The sequence below is a fragment of the Salmo salar genome, chromosome 11 (assembly GCF_965601325.2).
Source record: "Salmo salar chromosome 11, fSalSal1, whole genome shotgun sequence".
NCBI classification, from domain to species: Eukaryota; Metazoa; Chordata; class Actinopteri; order Salmoniformes; family Salmonidae; genus Salmo; species Salmo salar.
Window position 1 is genome coordinate 33128607 of NC_138301.1, and position 21394 is coordinate 33150000.

The 21394-nt window shown below is 46.1% G+C and overlaps 1 protein-coding gene across 1 annotated transcript in view; it reads right to left on the reverse strand.

Annotated features, from left to right (window-relative positions):
• The window catches only part of fgf7 (fibroblast growth factor 7), a 39702-nt gene extending 18649 nt beyond the window's left edge, over positions 1–21053 (reverse strand). The window contains exons 1-2 of the mRNA XM_045711121.2: positions 20524–21053; positions 18325–19115 (exon numbers count right to left, since the gene is read on the reverse strand). Of these exons, the coding sequence (XP_045567077.1) occupies positions 18325–18613 (289 nt within the window). The 5' untranslated portion in view covers positions 18614–19115; positions 20524–21053. The remainder of the gene's footprint in view (positions 1–18324; positions 19116–20523) is intronic.
• Between the last annotated feature and the right edge of the window lie 341 nt (positions 21054–21394).

Here is a 21394-nt window from a genome sequence, read left to right on the forward strand (position 1 = left end):
AGTAACAGACAGACAGACAGACAGACAGACAGACAGACAGAGAGTAACAGACAGACAGACAGACAGAGAGTAACAGACAGGCAGTTGTCATGCTTTGATGTGTGTGTAGCAGCTTCATGGACATAGACACTCAGATTAAGTGCTGAGCTCTTTGAGCCACAGCTATTTGTCAGATCAAAATTAATGCCAATATCTCAATGTCAGGGAGATAGAACTGCAGTGGAGCGGAGAGGGGGAGGGAGTGGGAGAGAGAGAACCGCTGTAACAGTCAGACTCAGAGAGCTAGACCACTGCCAAACCCTAACGTGAGAAACTTTACTAAACATTTTGGGTAAATGATGAATCATGTATTGAAGCCAATGGTACAGTTGTGGGAAGGTTGTAGTTTCTCAATCCCTTCTTCTCAATGCAACCCTCACTGGTTAATATCTCCCATGGGAAGCAGTAGATGCGTCAGCCCTCACTGGTTAATATCTCCCATGGGAAGCAGTAGATGATTCAGCCCTCACTAGTTAATATCTCCCATGGGAAGCAGTAGAAGATTCAGCCCTCACTGGTTAATATCTCCCATGGGAAGCAGTAGATGATCCAACCCTCACTGGTTAATATCTCCCATGGGAAGCCGTAGATGATTCAGCCCTCACTGGTTAATATCTCCCATGGGAAGCAGTAGATGATTCAGCCCTCACTGGTTAATAACTCCCATGGGAAGCAGGAGATGATTCAGCCCTCACTGGTTAATATCTCCCATGGGAAGCAGGAGAAGATTCAGCCCTCACTGGTTAATATCTCCCATGGGAAGCAGGAGAAGATTCAGCCCTCACTGGTTAATATCTCCCATGGGAAGCAGGAGATGATCCAACCCTCACTGGTTAATATCTCCCATGGGAAGCAGGAGATGATCCAACCCTCACTGGTTAATATCTCCCATGGGAAGCAGTAGATGATTCAGCCCTCACTGGTTAATATCTCCCATGGGAAGCAGTAGATGATTCAGCCCTCACTGGTTAATATCTCCCATGGGAAGCAGTAGATGATTCAACCCTCACTGGTTAATATCTCCCATGGGAAGCAGGAGATGATTCAGCCCTCACTGGTTAATAACTCCCATGGGAAGCAGGAGATGATTCAGCCCTCACTGGTTAATAACTCCCATGGGAAGCAGGAGTGATTCAGCCCTCACTGGTTAATATCTCCCATGGGAAGCAGGAGATGATCCAACCCTCACTGGTTAATATCTCCCATGGGAAGCAGGAGATGATTCAGCCCTCACTGGTTAATATCTCCCATGGGAAGCAGTAGATGATTCAGCCCTCACTGGTTAATATCTCCCATGGGAAGCAGGAGATGATTCAGCCCTCAATGGTTAATATCTCCCATGGGAAGCAGTAGATGATTCAGCCCTCACTGGTTAATATCTCCCATGGGAAGCAGTAGATGATCCAACCCTCACTGGTTAATATCTCCCATGGGAAGCAGGAGATGATTCAGCCCTCACTGGTTAATATCTCCCATGGGAAGCAGGAGATGATTCAGCCCTCAATGGTTAATATCTCCCATGGGAAGCAGGAGATGATTCAGCCGAGAGCTATAAAACAGCTGAGAGCTATAAAGCAGCTGAGCTGAGAGCAATAAAGCAGCTGAGAGCTATAAAGCAGCTGAGAGCTATAAAGCAGCTGAGCTGAGAGCTATAAAACAGCTGAGCTGAGAGCTATAAAACAGCTGAGCTGAGAGCTATAAAGCAGCTGAGAGCTATAAAGCAGCTGAGCTGAGAGCTATAAAGCAGCTGGGAGCTATAAAGCAGCTGAGAGCTATAAAGCAGCTGAGAGCTATAAAGCAGCTGAGCTGAGAGCTATAAAACAGCTGAGAGCTATAAAGCAGCTGAGAGCTATAAAGCAGCTGAAAGCTGTAAAGCAGCTGAGAGCTATAAAGCAGCTGAAAGCTATAAAGCAGCTGAGAGCTATAAAAACAGGTGAGAGCTATAAAGCAGCTGAGAGCTGTAAAAACAGGTGAGAGCTATAAAGCAGCTGAGCTGAGAGCTATAAAGCAGCTGAGAGCTATAAAGCAGCTGAGAGCTATAAAGCAGCTGAGAGCTATAAAGCAGCTGAGCGCTATAAAGCAGCTGAGCGCTATAAAGCAGCTGAGCTGAGAGCTATAAAGCATCTGAGAGCTATAAAGCAGCTGAGAGCTAAAAAGCAACTGAGCTGAGAGCTATAAAGCAGCTGAGCTGAGAGCTATAAAGCAGCTGAGAGCTATAAAGCAGCTGAGAGCTATAAAAACAGGTGAGAGCTATAAAGCAGCTGAGCTGAGAGCTATAAAGCAGCTGAGAGCTATAAAGCAGTTGAGAGCTATAAAGCAGCTGAGCTGAGAGCTATAAAGCAGCTGAGCTGAGAGCTATGAAGCAGCTGAGCTGAGAGCTATAAAGCAGCTGAGCTGAGAGCTATAAAGCAGCTGAGCTGAGAGCTATTAAGCAGCTGAGAGCTATAAAGCAGCTGAGAGCTATAAAGCAGCTGAGAGCTATAAAGCAGCTGAGAGCTCTGGTCACAAAGAGACAGAACAGAGTTGATACACCACTCTATTACTGCTCTGTCTCAGACAGTGTTTAGTGGACGCAGCGAGACCGAAGTGGTGCACACACTCACACACATACACTTGAACAGATTTCCCTCCTTCCCTCCCTGGCTCAACCCAGCCAGCCCCCAGCTAAGTCAACTCATTGTGTGTGATCCCTATTCTAATTCTGTCTTCCCTGGATCCAGGCTGGATCCACACTGCGTTGCTTATTAAGGATGTAATGAAGCTCTGACTGAGGAACAACAGAGTCTGGTCCAACAGGAATACACATCATGACAAACCAGCAGAGACAGACTGTTGTTGCATTGTCAGCTCTACCACAGTTTGACATTAATCAAATAAAAACACAGCCTTCCCTGTAGCTCAGTTGGTAGAGCATGGTGTTTGCAACGCCAGGGTTGTGGGTTCGAATCCCACGGGGGGCCAGCACATTAAAAAAAAGTGTATGAAGTGAAATGTATGCATTCACTACTGTAGTCGCTCTGGATAAGAGCGTCTGCTAAATGACTAAAATGTAAAAATGTAAGGAAGGGACATATCTTTTTAGTAATTTGTCAACAAAATTGTGAACTTGTATCATCCTGAAATAAAGAAGGAATTTCTTCTACATGGGTTGTACAGTATTTAGCTCAGATGTTGGTCGAACAACTTTCATCCTATTGCTCTGTTTAAGGGTTGTAAATCTGAAAGCTCATCTCACTGAATAAGAAGCCTGTAGGATAAAGGCTGTACCACTCTTGAGTGTATGGATGTTTATTAGGAACCTGCATCACAGCTGAGTGTATGGATGTTTATTAGGAACCTGCATCACAGCTGAGTGTGTGGATATTTATTACCTGCATCACAGCTGAGTGTGTGGATGTTTATTAGGAACCTGCATCACAGCTGAGTGTGTGGATGTTTATTAGGAACCTGCATCACAGCTGAGTGTATGGATGTTTATTAGGAACCTGCATCACAGCTGAGTGTGTGGATGTTTATTAGGAACCTGCATCACAGCTGAGTGTGTGGATGTTTATTAGGAACCTGCATCACAGCTGAGTGTGTGGATATTTATTACCTGCATCACAGCTGAGTGTGTGGATGTTTATTAGGAACCTGCATCACAACTGAGTGTGTGGATGTTTATTAGGAACCTGCATCACAGCTGAGTGTGTGGATATTTATTACCTGCATCACAGCTGAGTGTGTGGATGTTTATTAGGAACCTGCATCACAACTGAGTGTGTGGATGTTTATTAGGAACCTGCATCACAGCTGAGTGTGTGGATGTTTATTAGGAACCTGCATCACAGCTGAGTGTGTGGATATTTATTACCTGCATCACAGCTGAGTGTGTGGATGTTTATTAGGAACCTGCATCACAGCTGAGTGTGTGGATGTTTATTAGGAACCTGCATCACAGCTGAGTGTGTGGATATTTATTACCTGCATCACAGCTGAGTGTGTGGATGTTTATTAGGAACCTGCATCACAACTGAGTGTGTGGATGTTTATTAGGAACCTGCATCACAGCTGAGTGTGTGGATATTTATTACCTGCATCACAGCTGAGTGTGTGGATGTTTATTAGGAACCTGCATCACAGCTGAGTGTGTGGATGTTTATTAGGAACCTGCATCACAGCTGAGTGTGTGGATATTTATTACCTGCATCACAGCTGAGTGTGTGGATGTTTATTAGGAACCTGCATCACAGCTGAGTGTGTGGATGTTTATTACCTGCATCACAGCTGAGTGTGTGGATATTTATTACCTGCATCACAGCTGAGTGTGTGGATGTTTATTAGGAACCTGCATCACAGCTGAGTGTGTGGATGTTTATTAGGAACCTGCATCACAGCTGAGTGTGTGGATATTTATTACCTGCATCACAGCTGAGTGTGTGGATGTTTATTAGGAACCTGGATCTCTTCTCTACTCTGGTGTTTCTAATCTTTTCTAAGGGTTTGTAAGTCGATGTGTGTCTTGTTACAGTCACAGGCATCTGATGGTTTATGGTGCGTAACGCTGAGGATGCGTCTCAGGTCAGAGCTGACTGCTGAGGTTATTCAGGGAGACACACGGAGGCTGACACTGACTGATAGAACAGGGCCATATCTCTTATACTGTTATACTGTTATAATAGGGTCACAATATATTTGTAATACTAACAGCGTCGCAATACCATATACCGTACAGTATATTCTATTGTAATAACAGGGTAACAATAGTATTATCTGGTATATTGATATAACAGGGTAACAAATCAACGATACTGTTGTATATCTGTAATACTGTGTTATAACATGGTAACAAATCAACGATACTGTTGTATATTGGTTATACTGCGTTATAACAGGGTAACAAATCAACGATACTGTTGTATATTGGTTATACTGTGTTATAACATGGTAACAAATCAATGATACTGTTGTATATTGGTTATACTGTGTTATAACATGGTAACAAATCAATGATACTGTTGTATATTGGTTATACTGTGTTATAACATGGTAACAAATCAATGATACTGTTGTATATTGGTTATACTGTGTTATAACTGGGTAACAAATCAACGATTCTGTTGTATATTGGTTATACTGTGTTATAACATGGTAACAAATCAACGATACTGTTGTATATTGGTTATACTGTGATATAACATGGCAACAAATCAATAATACTGTTGTATGTTGGTTATGTGTTATAACATGGTAACAAATCAATGATACTGTTGTATATTGGTTATACTGTGTTATAACATGGTAACAAATCAATGATACTGTTGTATATTGGTTATACTGTGTTATAACATGGTAACAAATCAATGATACTGTTGTATATTGGTTATACTGTGTTATAACATGGTAACAAATCAACGATACTGTTGTATATTGGTTATACTGTGATATAACATGGTAACAAATCAATGATACTGTTGTATATTGGTTATACTGTGTTATAACATGGTAACAAATCAATAATACTGTTGTATATTGGTTATACTGTGTTATAACAGGGTAACAAATCAATAATACTGTTGTATATTGGTTATACTGTGTTATAACATGGTAACAAATCAACGATATTGTTGTATATTGGTTATACTGTGTTATAACATGGTAACAAATCAACGATACTGTTGTATATTGGTTATACTGTGTTATAACATGGTAACAAATCAACGATACTGTTGTATATTGGTTATACTGTGTTATAACATGGTAACAAATCAACGATACTGTTGTATATTGGTTATACTGTGTTATAACATGGTAACAAATCAATGATATTGTTGTATATTGGTTATACTGTGTTATAACTGGGTAACGATACTAGTATATAGTCTGTTGTACTGTATTATAACAGGATAACAATACTATTATATAGTCTATCTGTTGTACTTGATTATAACAGGGTAACAATACTATTATATAGTCTATCTGTTGTACTGGATTAGAACAGGGTAACGGTACTATTATACAGTCTGTTGTACTGTATTATAACAGGGTAACAATACTATTATGTAGTATATCTGTTGTACTTGATTATACCAGGGTAACAATACTATTATATAGTCTATCTGTTGTACTGGATTAGAACAGGGTAACGGTACTATTATATAGTCTGTTGTACTGTATTATAACAGGGTAACAATACTATTATGTAGTATATCTGTTGTACTTGATTATACCAGGGTAACAATACTATTATGTAGTATATCTGTTGTACTGGATTATAACAGGGAAACAATACTATTATGTAGTATATCTGTTGTACTGGATTATAACAGGGAAACAATACTATTATGTAGTATATCTGTTGTACTGGATTATAACAGGGTAACAATACTATTATGTAGTATATCTGTTGTACTTGATTTTACCAGGGTAACAATACTATTATGTAGTATATCTGTTGTACTGGATTATAACAGGGTAACAATACTATTATGTAGTATATCTGTTGTACTTGATTATACCAGGGTAACAATACTATTATGTAGTATATCTGTTGTACTGGATTATAACAGGGAAACAATACTATTATGTAGTATATCTGTTGTACTGGATTATAACAGGGAAACAATACTATTATGTAGTATATCTGTTGTACTGGATTATAACAGGGTAACAATACTATTATGTAGTATATCTGTTGTACTTGATTTTACCAGGGTAACAATACTATTATGTAGTATATCTGTTGTACTGGATTATAACAGGGTAACAATACTATTATGTAGTATATCTGTTGTACTTGATTTTACCAGGGTAACAATACTATTATGTAGTATATCTGTTGTACTGGATTATAACAGGGTAACAATACTATTATGTAGTATATCTGTTGTACTTGATTATACCAGGGTAACAATACTATTATGTAGTATATCTGTTGTACTGGATTATAACAGGGAAACAATACTATTATGTAGTATATCTGTTGTACTGGATTATAACAGGGAAACAATACTATTATGTAGTATATCTGTTGTACTGGATTATAACAGGGTAACAATACTATTATGTAGTATATCTGTTGTACTTGATTTTACCAGGGTAACAATACTATTATGTAGTATATCTGTTGTACTGGATTATAACAGGGTAACAATACTATTATGTAGTATATCTGTTGTACTTGATTTTACCAGGGTAACAATACTATTATGTAGTATATCTGTTGTACTGGATTATAACAGGGTAACAATACTATTATGTAGTATATCTGTTGTACTGGATTAAAACAGGGAAACAATGCTATTATATAGTCTATCTGTTGTACTGGATTATAACAGGGAAACAATGCTATTATATAGTCTATCTGTTGTACTGGGGCAACAGACACAATACACTCACCAGCAAACTGTCTGGCGGGTTTAAGAGTGTTCCCATATGTTTTTGAATAGCCTACAGCAGGGTTAGGCAACTACATTCAGCCGCAGGCCGATTTTTATCGGAGCGGATGGTCAGTGGGCCAGAACATAACTTTAATAATTTGTACACTACAAATTGACCACAATTAAGTCCAAAAAGAGATTGTATTTGAAAATAATAATACTTTCATACGTTGAATACATTGAGACAAGATCACATACATCTCTTTTTTACATTTGTGGGAATAGTTGGGAACAGATTTCCTAAATTAAACAAATTTAAAATGTACTAAAAACTTTGGGTGGGCCAAAAGAAATGGTTTAAACTGGCTCTTGCAGACTCCTGGAATACAGTTACAAATGATTTCCTTAAAACCAGATCCAGTAAAACATGCTCTGCTGTCTATGAAGACCCTTATTCAGTGTTTTCACTACAAGCCAACAGTCCTCTACTAGTGTCATATGTTAGTGATTCAGATTAGTATGCTCTGCCAATGGCTTTGTCTGAAATCTGGTTTGCCTACTACTTACTTAAACTGCATACTGTGTACTAATCATATAAACTCAGCAAAAATAGAAACAATGTTATAATGAATAATGTTTCCCTGAACAAAGAGGGGGGGGGGGGGGGGGGTCAAAATCAAAAGTAACAGTCAGTATCTTCTGTGGCCACCAGCTGCATTAAGGACTGCAGTGCATCTCCTCCTCATGGACTGCATCAGATTTGCCAGTTCTTGCTGTGAGATGTTACCCCACTCTTCCACCAAGGCACCTGCAAGTTCCCAGACATTTCTGGGGGGAATGGCCCTAGCCCTCACCCTCCGATCCAACAGGTCCCAGACTTGCTCAATGGGATTGAGATCCGGGCTCTTCGCTGACCATGGCAGAACACTGACATTCCTGTCTTGCAGGAAATCCTGCACAGAACGAGCAGTATGGCTGGTGGCATTGTCATGCTGGAGGGTCATGTCAACCACATGAGGTGTGATGTTCGGCTGTACCGATCCTGTGCAGGTGTTGTTACACGTGGTCTGCCACTGCGAGGATGATCAGCTGTCCATCCTGTCTCCCTGTAGCGCTGTCTGCAGTTCTCATGCCTCCTTGCAGCATGCCTAAGGCACATTCACGCAGATGAGCAGGGACCCTGGGCTTCTTTCTTTTGGTGTTTTTCAGAGTCAGTAGAAAGGCCTCTTTAGTGTCCTAAGTTTTTATTACTGTGACCTTAATTGCCTACCGTCTGTAAACTGTTAGTGTCTTAACGACCGTTCCACAGGTGCGTGTTCATTAATTGTTTATGGTTCATTGAACAAGCATGGGAAAACGTGTTTAAACCCTTTACAATGAAATCTGTGAAGTTATTTGGATTTTTACGAATTATCTTTGAAAGACAGGGTCCAGAAAAAGGGCCGTTTCTTTTTTTGCTGAGTTTACTTTTTAGAACATACTGTTTAATAAAAACCTAATGCAGTAAGCAACAAATATCAGCATACTAGACTCATCCTACTGAGAATGCGTCATCTCATGCACAATTGTGTTGATTCCTGCCATTCTTTCATTTTGGTACTTAACATGTAGGATAGCAAAAGGCAAAAATGTCATTATTATCCATCTGGTGAGTGGTTGAGCCTTCTTGGTTGCGTGACATCACTCCTAGTTCTTACCAAAACGCAAAACACTAGCGGGCAATTTCTCTCACCTCGGATCTAAAACCAGTAGTAACCACCAACTTTAATGACAATTATCTTACAATTAAAAGACATATCTAATATTCCTGCACCGCAATAACATTGTCGCTGAGGAAGGCTTGTTAGCTAGCTACAGGGTTTGAGTCACCTCAGCCGTTTTTTTATAAAACAGTTCAGCAATGCTAGGTAGCTAGCTAACGTTAGCTGGACTACATCTAGACTCGGAAGTTCATGCATGGCCACATAGACATGGGATTCAGGGGCCAGCTAGTTAGATATGATTCTACCAACAACTGGAAACAACAACTGGATGCTAGTTTGTTTTCAACAAAATATGTCCAACTCATAGTTGTATAGTTCATCCAGTGACCATCGCATTTAGAAGGATAGCTACTGACTGAAATGTAGCTAGCTCACTGGCCAGGCAGTAGCCACTACTCGCCAGCTAATTGTCGATTTCCTATTCTTTGGAACCTTTGGGTTGACTTGCTCATATCAAGCAACAGACAGTTTGTATACATTTTTTCAATAATAATTTGTGGACTTGTTTTATGAATAATTGGAATGTAGCTGGAAGTCAGTGCTCACTGATCATCCCAGCGAGCAAGCCTTTGCAGTGCATCTGTGTGATGTCACACACCCAAAAAGGCTCAACCAAGAGCCCGACGTAACTCATGAATATTAATGACTTTGCCTCCAGCTATCCTACAAAAGGAAATTTAGCTTTTGTTACAGCGCGTTCCCTCAGCTGATTATCAGCTGTTGTGTGTCACGATTCCCACCGACGGTGGCACCCCCGCCTGCTCGGGTGGCGCTCGGCGGTCGTCGTCACCGACCTATTAGCTGCCACTGTTTCCCTTTTTTGTTTTCCCCCTGTTTGTGATTGTGTGCACCTGTTCTTAGTGGGAGTGATTAGCGGGGCTATTAGTGTTAGCTGGTCTGCTTGTTCATTGTGCGGGATTATTTTCCTGTTGTGCTTGGGTTTACGTTTGTGCGTTTGTTTTTTGCGCCGCATGTTATTTCCCCTGTGTTTGGGACACGTTATTTTGTGTGAGCATTATTTTGCTGTTTGGGGTGGCTTGTGTGTGCTCGCCTGTTGCAACTATTAAAAGCCACTACTCTGTGCTCACTGCTTCCTGCGTTTGATTCTTCACTACGACACCCGAGCCTAACAGAATCCCGCACCAAGATACTATGGAATCAGCAGGAGCAGCGGCCAACCCCCTTCCCTCGATGGAGGAACGCGTACTCCACCACACTACTGTCCTCCACCGAATCGGATCCGCAATGGACCAGATGATGGAGAGGATGGACCGATGGGAGAGGAGTGGTCTCCTCTCTCCACCTCCGGCTCCTCCGACGCAGCCACCTCCGCCTCCCACTGCATCAGGCTCTGGCGCGCTTCGTCTGGCGCTCCCGAGGGAGTATGATGGATCGGTGGCTGGGTGCCAGGGATTTCTGCTCCAGCTCGAGCTGTTCCTGGCCACCGTCAGACCTGCTCCCTCGGGAGAGGAGAGCGTGAGTGCCCTCGTTTCCTGCCTGACGGGCCGAGCTCTGGAGTGGGCAAATGCTGTCTGGAATGGTCCAGACTCGGCGAGGGATCACTATCCGGAGTTCACCCGCCGCTTTCGGGTCGTGTTCGACCACCCTCCGGAAGGAAGAGCGGCGGGTGAGCGGCTGTTCCACCTCAGGCAGGAGACGAGGAGCGCACAGGACTTCGCGCTGGAGTTCAGGACCTTGGCTGCTGGGGCGGGGTGGAACGACAGGGCCCTTATAGACCATTACCGGTGTAGTCTCCGGGCGGACGTCCGCAGGGAGCTAGCCTGTCGAGACACCGCTCTATCCCTGATGAGCTCATAGATATGTCCATCCGTCTGGACAATCTGCTGGCTGCCCGCGGGCGTTTGGAAAGGGTCCTGTCCGTTCCACCTCCGTGCACCCCCGCCCCTACTCCTATGGAAGTAGGGGGGGCTGTGCCAAGGGGCACCGGAGGAGGTGGCTCCTCCTGCACCAGCTGTGGTCGGAGAGGACACACGGCCGACCGGTGCTGGAGGAGCCAGTCTGGGAGTCGAGAGGGCAGGCAGAACACTTCTCGGTCACCCCAGGTGAGTCAGCACCAGATTCACCCAGAACCCCCTGTTGGTCACGTGTTCTTACCTATTTTGTTTTCAGATTTTTTTCCCCTCTTCCCAGCATAATGCGCTAGTCGATTCAGGCGCAGCTGGGAACTTTATGGATCGCGGACTTGCCATTAAGCTGGGCATTCCGCGAGTGCCGATAGATTCCCCCTTCCCCGTGAACTCCCTAGATAGCCGACCATTAGGGTCAGGGCTAGTCAGGGAGTCTACGGTTCCACTGGACATGGTAACGCAGGGGAGTCATAAGGAACGGATTTGTTTTTTCCTTATTGATTCGCCTGCGTTTCCGGTGGTGCTGGGGGTCCCCTGGCTGGCTGATCACAATCCCCGGATTTCGTGGAAACGGGGTTCTCCAGGGGTGGTCAGAGGAGTGTTCAGGGAAGTGTCTAGGAGTTTCCATAGGTGCCACGTCGGTGGAGAGTCCAGACCAGGTGTCCACCGTGCGCATTCCCCCTGAATATGCCGATTTGGCGATCGCTTTCTGTAAAAAGAGGGCGACCAAATTACCACCTCATCGACAGGGGGATTGTGCGATAGATCTCCAGGTTAACGCTGCGCTTCCCAAGAGTCACGTGTATCCCTTGTCACAGGAGGAGACGGTGGCTATGGAGACATATGTCACGGAATCCCTGGGACAGGGGTACATTCGGCCCTCCATCTCACCCGCCTCCTCGAGTTTCTTTTTTGTGAAGAAAAAGGAGGGAGGTCTGCGTCCGTGCATTGATTACAGAGGTCTAAATGCTATCACGGTGGGGTTTAGTTACCCGCTACCTCTCATCGCTACGGCAGTGGAATCATTTCACGGAGCAAAGTTCTTCACAAAACTGGATCTCAGGAGCGCGTATAACCTGGTGCGTATCAAGGATGGAGACGAGTGGAAAACCGCATTTAGTACCACATTGGGCCATTATGAGTACCTCGTCATGCCGTATGGGTTGAAGAATGCTCCAGCCGTCTTTCAATCCTTTGTAGACGAGATTCTCAGGGACCTGCACGGGCAGGGCGTGATTGTCTATATCGATGATATTCTGATATATTCCCCCACCCGCTCCGCGCATGTGTCCCTGGTATGCAAGGTGCTTGGTAGACTGCTGGAGCATGACCTATACGTTAAGGCTGAGAAATGTGTGTTTTCCAAACGAGCCGTTTCCTTCCTGGGTTATCGCATTTCCACCGCGGGGGTGGTGATGGAGTGTGACCGCGTTAAGGCCGTGCGTAATTGGCCGACTCCAACCACGGTGAAGGAAGTGCAGCGGTTCTTAGGCTTTGCCAATTACTACCGGAGGTTTATCCGGGGTTTTGGCCAGGTAGCGGCTCCCATTACCTCACTGCTGAAGGGGGGGCCGGTGCGTTTGCGGTGGTCGACGGAGGCAGACGGAGCCTTCAAGAAGTTGAAGACGCTGTTCACCGACGCACCCGTGTTGGCACACCCGGACCCGTCTCTAGCATTCATAGTGGAGGTGGTCGCATCCGAGGCCGGGGTGGGTGCCGTGCTATCACAGCGCTCGGGTACGCCACTGAAACTCCGCCCCTGCGCTTTCTTTTCAAAGAAGCTCAGTTCGGCGGAGCGTAACTATGATGTGGGGAACAGGGAGTTGCTAGCGGTGGTAAAAGCCTTGAGGGTGTGGCGACACTGGCTTGAGGGGGCTAAGCACCCTTTTCTCATCTGGACCGACCACCGAAATCTGGAGTACATCCGGGCAGCTAGGAGACTGGATCCGCGTCAGGCAAGGTGGGCCATGTTCTTCGCCTGGTTTAGGTTTACGATCTCCTATAGACCAGGCTCCCTGAACACGAGGGCCGACGCACTGTCCCGTCTTTATGACACAGAGGACCGGCCCATCGATCCAACTCCCATCATTCCAGCGTCTAGGCTGGTGGCACCGGTGGTATGGGAGGTGGACGTGGACATCGAGCGGGCATTAGTATTGGAACCTGCGCCTGCACAGTGTCCCGTGGGTCGCATGTACGTGGCGCTCGGTGTTCGTGATCTATTGATTCGGTGGGCGCACACGCTACCCACTTCGGGTCATCCTGGTGTTGCGAGGACAGTGCGGAGTCTCAGGGGGAAGTACTGGTGGCCCACCTTGTCTAAGGATGTGAGGTTCTATGTCTCTTCCTGTTCGGTGTGTGCCCAGAGTAAGGCTCCTAGGCATCTCCCGAGAGGGAAGTTACAGCCCCTCCCCGTTCCGCAACGGCCATGGTCGCACCTGTCTGTAGACTTCTTGACAGATCTCCCCCCTTCTCAGGGGAGCACTACGATCCTGGTGGTTGTGGATCGGTTTTCAAAGTCCTGCCGTCTCCTCCCGTTGCCCGGTCTCCCTACGGCCATGCAGACTGTGGAGGCCCTATTTACCCACGTCTTCTGGCACTACGGGGTGCCGGAGGACATTGTCTCTGATCGAGGTTCCCAGTTCACATCCAGGGTCTGGAAAGCGTTTATGGAGCGGCTGGGGGTCTCGGTCAGTTTGACCTCCGGTTATCACCCCGAGAGTAATGGGCAGGCGGAGAGGGTAAACCAGGAGGTGGGCAGGTTTCTGAGGTCGTTTTGCCAGGACCGGCCAGGGGAGTGGGCGAGGTACATTCCTTGGGCGTAGTTAGCCCAGAACTCACTTCGTCACTCCTCTACTAACATGTCACCCTTTCAGTGTGTTTTGGGTTACCAGCCGGTCCTGGCACCATGGCACCAGAGCCAGACCGAGGCTCCTGCGGTGGAGGTCTGGGTACAGCGCTCCAAGGAGACCTGGAGAGCCGTCCAGGAATCCCTGAAGCAAGCCAGTGGACGGCAGAAGAGGAGCGCTGACCGCCACCGCAGTGAGGCTCTCGTATTCGTACCGGGGGACAGGGTCTGTCTCTCGACCTGGAACCTGCCCCTCCGTGTGCCCTGCCGGAAGCTGTGGCCGCAGTGTGTGGGGCCCTTTAAAGTCCTGAGGAGGATAAACGAGGTGTGTTATCAGTTACAACTCCCTTCCTATTACCGTATTAACCCCTCGTTTCATGTGTCTCTCCTCAGGCCGGTGGTAGCTGGTCCCCTGCAGGAAGGTGAGGTGCCGGAGATCCCTCCGCCCCCTCTGGACATCGGGGGGTCCCCGGCATACAGCATATGGGCCATTCTGGACTCGAGACGCCGGGTGAGGGGCCTGCAGTACCTCGTAGACTGGGAGGGGTACGGTCCGGAGGAGAGGTGCTGGGTGCCGGCGGAGGATGTCTTGGACCCATCCATGTTGAGGGATTTCCATCGCCTCCGTCCGGATCGCCCTGCGCCTCGCCCTCTGGGTCGTCCTCGAGGCCGGTGTCGGCGTGCTGCAGGAGCCGCGCGTCAGGAGGGGGGTACTGTCACGATTCCTGCTCAGGTGGCGCTCGGCGGTCGTCGTCACCGGCCTATTAGCTGCCACTGTTTCCCTTTTTTGTTTTCCCCCTGTTTGTGATTGTGTGCACCTGTTCTTAGTGGGGGTGATTAGCGGGGCTATTAGTGTTAGCTGGTCCGCTTGTTCATTGTGCGGGATTATTTTCCTGTTGTGCATGGGTTTACGCTTGTGCGTTAGTTTTTTGCGCCGCATGTTATTTCCCCTGTGTTTGGGACACATTATTTTGTGTGCGCATTATTTCGCTGTTTGGGGTGGCTTGTGTGTGCTCGCCTGTTGCAACTATTAAAAGCCACTACCCTGTGCTCGCTGCTTCCTGCGTTTGATTCCTCACTACGACGCCCGAGCCTAACATTGTGAAAGCCATGAGTCTGGAAAGACCATTCTCTTCTTCAATAGCGTGCAGAGAATTCTACTAGATGAAAAGCGGAAATGAGTAATGTCACGTATTATAAAACATACCCAAAATGCTTACTATTTAGAACGCAAGTATGGGTATTCAGGCACCGACTTTTATCTCGTCCGGTGTAATATACTGTACTATAAGCCTGTTAGCTCATACAGTACAGTATATCACCTGTGTTTGTTTTGGTTGTCAGGTTGGTCTAACACAGTGGACAGGACATTGAGCAGAATACCCTGAGAAACAGATCCTATGCCTGTTTCTGTAACGGCCTCTTAACACTGTCCACCCTAAGAAACAGATCCTATGCCTGTTTCTGTAACAGCCTCTTAACACTGTCCACCCTGAGAAACAGATCCTATGCCTGTTTCTGTAACAGCCTCTTAACACTGTCCACCCTGAGAAACAGATCCTATGCCCACCTCACCCCACCTCACTTCACCTCGGCCCTGCCCAGCTCAGCCCACCTCACCCAAGCCCACCCCACTTCACTTCACCTTGGCCCAGCTCAGCCCACCTCACCCCACCTCACTTCACCTCGGCCCTGCTCAGCCCAGCCCAGCTCACCCCACCCCACCACACTTCACCTCAGCCCTCCCCACCTCACCCCAGCCCAGACCAGCCCAGGCCAGACAGGAACAGAGCAATATGAATCAAAGATTTATTAGCTGTATTCATGCCCATTCTGGGCTCTTCAAAGGCCTGTCTGCCTGTGTGTGTGCGTGTGTGTGTACGTGTGTGTGTGTGTGTGCGTGCGTGTGTGTGTGCGTGCCTGCATGTGTCCCTGCGTGCCTGCATGTGTCCCTGCGTGCTATTGTCAGACACATCTGGGTGGATCCATTTCTCTGCTTTTCAAGGCCAGTTTTTGTTTCGCAAGACCCATCTTCCCCCTCCTCACCAGAGACAGAGGCTACCCTGGTCACGCCAACATTCCACAGCCAGATAGACAGGCTACCCTGGTCACGCCAACATTCCACAGCCAGATAGACAGGCATATGGACAGGTGAGCAGGCAGACAGACAGATGGATAGATAGACAGGCGGGCATGTGAGCAGACAGACAGGTAGACAGAGGCTACCCTGGTCACGCCAACATTCCACAGCAAGATAGACAGGCATATGGACAGGTGAGCAGGCAGACAGACAGATAGATAGATAGACAGGCGGGCGTGTGTGCAGACAGACAGATAGACAGGCTACCCTGGTCACGCCAGCATTCCACTGACACACAGACAGATAGACAGACAGGCAGGGAGGGAGGCAGGCAGACGGGCAGGTGAGCAGACAGGCAGACAGACAGACAGACAGACAGACAGACAGACAGACAGACAGACAGACAGACAGACAGACAGACAGACAGACAGACAGACAGACAGACAGACAGACAGACAGACGGGCGGGCGGAGATTGAGGAGACAGACAGAGACAGGCAGACGGACATTATTGAAACCTATAGAGTGATTGTTTTGATGTCACACTCACACATACTAACCCCGTTTCTCTGTGGATAGACTAGGTCAGCTTGGGCTACTTCACTGAGGTGTTTAATATGTGCGTGGGTGCGTGCGTGTTTCATGCCAGTTCATTTGTCCTGACCGTCTGCATCCCCGGCCCCAACTCCCAGCCCCTTGGTTTACTTCATTAGTGCTGTGTTTACATGGTGTTATGGTTGGCTCTGCCAGAGCCCACACCTGCTTCACTTTACCTCTGTCACTTTGGCTGCCCTAACAGAGACACATGACCCATTACCAGTGTGATTACACTGCAGAGGGAACATTGGACAATAACATCAGGCTGCTCCAGGGAGTCCCAGAGGGGAGAGAGCTAGCTGCTATATGACCGTGTTCCAACAGCCTTATTACTCACTCAACAGACTGGGAGATAACTCACATAGACACAGAGGAATCTTTCTTGACCCCTCTCTCTCTCTCTCTCTCTCTCTCTCTCTCTCTCTCTCTCTCTCTTTCTCTCTCTCTCTCCATCTCTGACTAGACATGAGTGACTAAGATCTCAGCAACGTGGACATTGCTCAACCATATTGTTATTAGCAGTAACACATCAGCCGTAAAAATGTTTAGACATCTCTGAGAGTCTAAAGCAGCCCATAAATATACAGTGAGTAGAATGTATAACTCATCCTCTCTACATCTACTGTTGCTGAGAGTCTACTCAGAGCCACCTGTTAGTACGAGATGAATCCTACAACACAGACTGGAATTCAATCAAACCTGCCCCACCAGTTTACGCGGTATCTATCTTTGTTTACAGACTACGACCTACGCAATAGGAGTTTGTTTGATTGAATTCCATTGAAGTGATGAGTCCTAAGAAAACACATACTGTAGATGTTAAGATGTGGATAATAAAACCAGCCTTACTGTAGCAATTAATGGGGTATTAAACATAATCTAACATTTGGATCTGTAACATTACTGTAACATTTGGCGGGTCTTATAGATATACAGTAGATAGATAATTTTTACTGTAACATTTGGCGAGTTAAGGGTTAAATAAGGCTAAGTGCCTTGCTCAAGGGTACATCAACAGATTTTCACCTTGTCGGTTCGGGGATTCGAACTAGGGACCTGTCGCTTACTGGCTCAATGCTCTAACCCAGCGGTGTCAAACAAATTTTGTCCCAGGGGCCCCTATTTGGTCAGGGGCCCAGGGGCCACAGAAAGAATGGGCTATATTTTCACTCCATTAAAAATAGTCTTCTATCCATCGTTTTGGGAATTTCAATGCTCCCTGATTGTCTAGCTTTCATTTCTGGGATTATTAGCGAGCTGGCAGAGTCAAGAAACTGTATGATTGTAGGTCCATTATCATTTATACTCAGTTTTGATTTGGTTTTAGTCATTTTAAAGTATATTGAGTTCGTTCCCCCTCGAGGGGCCGGACATCTCTGCTCTAACCTGCTAGGCTACCTGCCGCCCTATACAGTGTATAGATCAGTCTCACTGTAACAGTTGGTGGGGTCTTATAGATAGATATACAGTATATAGATCAGTCTCACTGTAACAGTTGGTGGGGTCTTATAGATAGATATACAGTATATAGATCAGTCTCACTGTAACAGTGAGACTGATTTAGCAGCGGCGGGCACGATTTAGCAGCGGTGTGCACGATTTAGCAGCGGAAGCCACGATTTAGCAGCGGCGGGCACGATTTAACAGCGGAAGCCACAATTTAGCAGCGGCGGGCACGATTTAGCAGCGGAGGCCATGATTTAACAGCAGCTGGCACAATTTAGCAGCGGTGTGCCGCAGCTAAATGTATATAGGGGAAACACTGGTCTTACTGTAACAGTTGGTGGGATCTTGTGTCCCGTTGATGTTGCCGTAGTCGTCAACGGTAAGGAACCACTGCGTCCGGCTGAACAGCTGTCGTATGCGTACGTCTCCCCCTTCCATGTAGTCGTAGTTCCGTGCGTGGCGTTCGTGCTTGGAGCAGTTCATGATGGCGGCAAGCTGCTCGGGTGTGCAGTCGCTGCAGGCCACACACACGCTGCCCAGCAGGAAGATGATGTGAAGGTACAGTCCCGACAGCAAGTTAGGCAGGTTGCATGGCAATGGCATCCATCTGGGCATTATAATGCACTGCTGTGGGGCGCCACGGACAACATGCTGAAATACTGCTGTCTGCTCTGGCAGACAGAACAGAACAGAGTGCCAGACAGAGCCCTCCTAGCGCTGTTCACTAGGAGCCTGGACGGGCTGGTCCCCCTGACCTGTGACCTATAACCCCTGGCTGGGGCGCTGAGGCCAGCTGGTGGGAGGTGGAGTGGGTAGAGGGTAGGAGGGTTGGAGAGTGACCAGGCACTTGTGTGATGTCTCTCTCTGTTTGGAGTTGTTGTCTGTCTCTCTGTTGTAAGGACACAAGGCTGTAGGTTGATGTCCGTCTGTCTCACTGTCTCTCTGTATGAATGAGGCCAGTCTTTATGTTGATGTCCGTCAGTCTATCTCAGTGTAATCCTCACTGTGTGTGTCGGCTGTGTAATCCCGGCAGAGGAGACCGTCGTCCAATAGCAGACATTGTCTTGTCTGTTTCCGTCTGTTTCCGGATGTTTCAGGGGTTCTGTGGAGGCCAGAGCTGTGGAAGAGAAGGATGTTTTTGTGTGTGTGTTAGATGTCTGCAATTTCTACAGCCTGTAATTTAGACAACAGTCCAGTGGATGTGGATTTGGATCTACAGTGTACTAAATCAAATCAAATTTTATTTGTCACATACACATGGTTAGCAGATGTTAATGCGAGTGTAGCGAAATGCTTGTGCTTCTAGTTCCGACCATGCAGTAATATCTAACAAGTAATCTAACCTAACAATTTCACAACATCTACCTTATACACACAAGTGTAAAGGAATGAATAAGAATATGTACATACAAATATATGAATGAGTGATGGCCGAACGGCATAGGCAAGATGCAGTAGATGGTATAGAGTACAGTATATACATATGAGATGAGTAATGTAGGATATGTAAACATGATATAAAGTGGCATTGTTTAAAGTGGCTAGTGATACATTTATTACATACATTTTTCCATTATTAAAGTGGCTAGAGTTGAGTCAGTATGTTGACAGCAGCCACTCAATGTTAGTGATGGCTGTTTAACAGTCTGATGGCCTTGAGATAGAAGCTGTTTTTCAGTCTCTCGGTCCCAGCTTTGATGCACCTGTGCTACTACTCACTCCCACATGGATAAAGTATGATTCCCAGACAGTGTTGAATGTTAAAGTGAGGAGTTGAGCTGCAGTGCTGAATGTAACACTGGACATCTGCTTTAGGTTTGTAACCTTGCTCTAATAGATGGTCCCTCTTAATCCCAGTGTGTAGTGGTTTACCAAACTGTCCCCAGCCCAGTCTACTGCCTACTGTACTGTACCTTACTGATCTGTGCTTTCCAAACCTATTCAATTAGCAACAACACTGATTGTGATATGTCCGATTTCATAGGTTGTGTTGTCAATGGCTCTATCGGTCGCAGCGATATTGTTGTTGTCATTTGTCTCAGACAGAGTTGTCTGGAAATGGAAATGGGAGCTGTGCATGCTCAAGATGTGATTCTCAAAAGATGCCAGCTCAAGATGCGAGTTCAAATTCCTGAATAAAGTCAAAAAGTGAACTGAAATTAACTCTCCTTTAGCTGTGTGTGGATAGATGGAAATATCCTAGAGCTGCAATCTCTATATTTCTATATATATCTCTAAAGCTCTATCTGTAATATCTGTATCTATCTGCAACAGTAGACTTTCAGTCAGTCTCAACAGATAAACAGAAGCCTCACCAAATCCTGAGCTCCTATACACACATTCACTCATCAATTCACTACATCACAAAGAATCCAACAACTCTTCATTCATTTCCTAATATATGTCCTACAAGTTTTCTTACTGCAGAGCAGTTCTTAACTGAATTGACTGGTTCAATAAAATGTAAATAAAATATGAAGAGAAGGAATAGAGAAGAGTTGAATAAAGTTGGAATAAAAACTTACATTAGTATTGAGCGTTCAGAGATGAAACAGTTAGTGGTATTCCTTTTCCTTAGAAGGTTTAGAGTTACTGTGGTCCCACTGCTCCTGATTACTTACACACAAGCTGTGTGTGTGTAGCTGTGTGTATGTAGGTGTGTGTGTGTGTAGGTGTCAGAGGAGTCTGTGGGTATGTGGATGTATGTGTGTGTGTGAGAGAGAGAGAGAGAGAGAGAGAGAGAGCGAGAGAGAGAGAGAGAGAGAGAGAAAGCGTGTATGTGTGTGCATGTCCCTGGGACTTCTCAGTTAGTCAGTGCTTTAGCAGCCAGTCTCTCCTCTCTGTAGTGTGAGCTGTGCAATATCCTCCCTGTCCGTCTGTCTGTCTGTTGTGGGCTAGCAGGGAAGGCTAGCTCAGTCAGATAAATGCTTCTCTGACCTCACGCAACAGCAATTAGCTCCCAGCCACTCAGCTGTCACTGGTGGAGAGAGAGGGAGACAGAGAGGGAGAGAGCAAGAGGGAGAGAGTACCCCCGTTCATCACCAAACCTTGCCCCAAAACTCCCCCCTTCTGTTCCACCCAGTTTCTCTCTCTGTTTTACTCTCCTCTCTCTCTCTCTCTCTCTCTCTCTCTCTCTCTCTCTCACTCTCTCTCTCTCTCTTTCTCTCTCTCTCTCTCTCTCTCTCTCTCTCTCATGCTGTATCTCTATTTTTCTCAATTTCTTTCTCTCTCTTTCTCTGTTTTACTCTCTTTCTGTCTCTTTCTCTGTATCTCTCTCTATCTCTCTTTCTCTCTCTATCTCTGTGTTTTTGTCTGTCAGTCGGCCAGTCATCCTGAGAGGGAGCTATAAACATGAAGAAATAGCTGATTTTCTCCTGGTCTGCTCCTGGAAAGTCA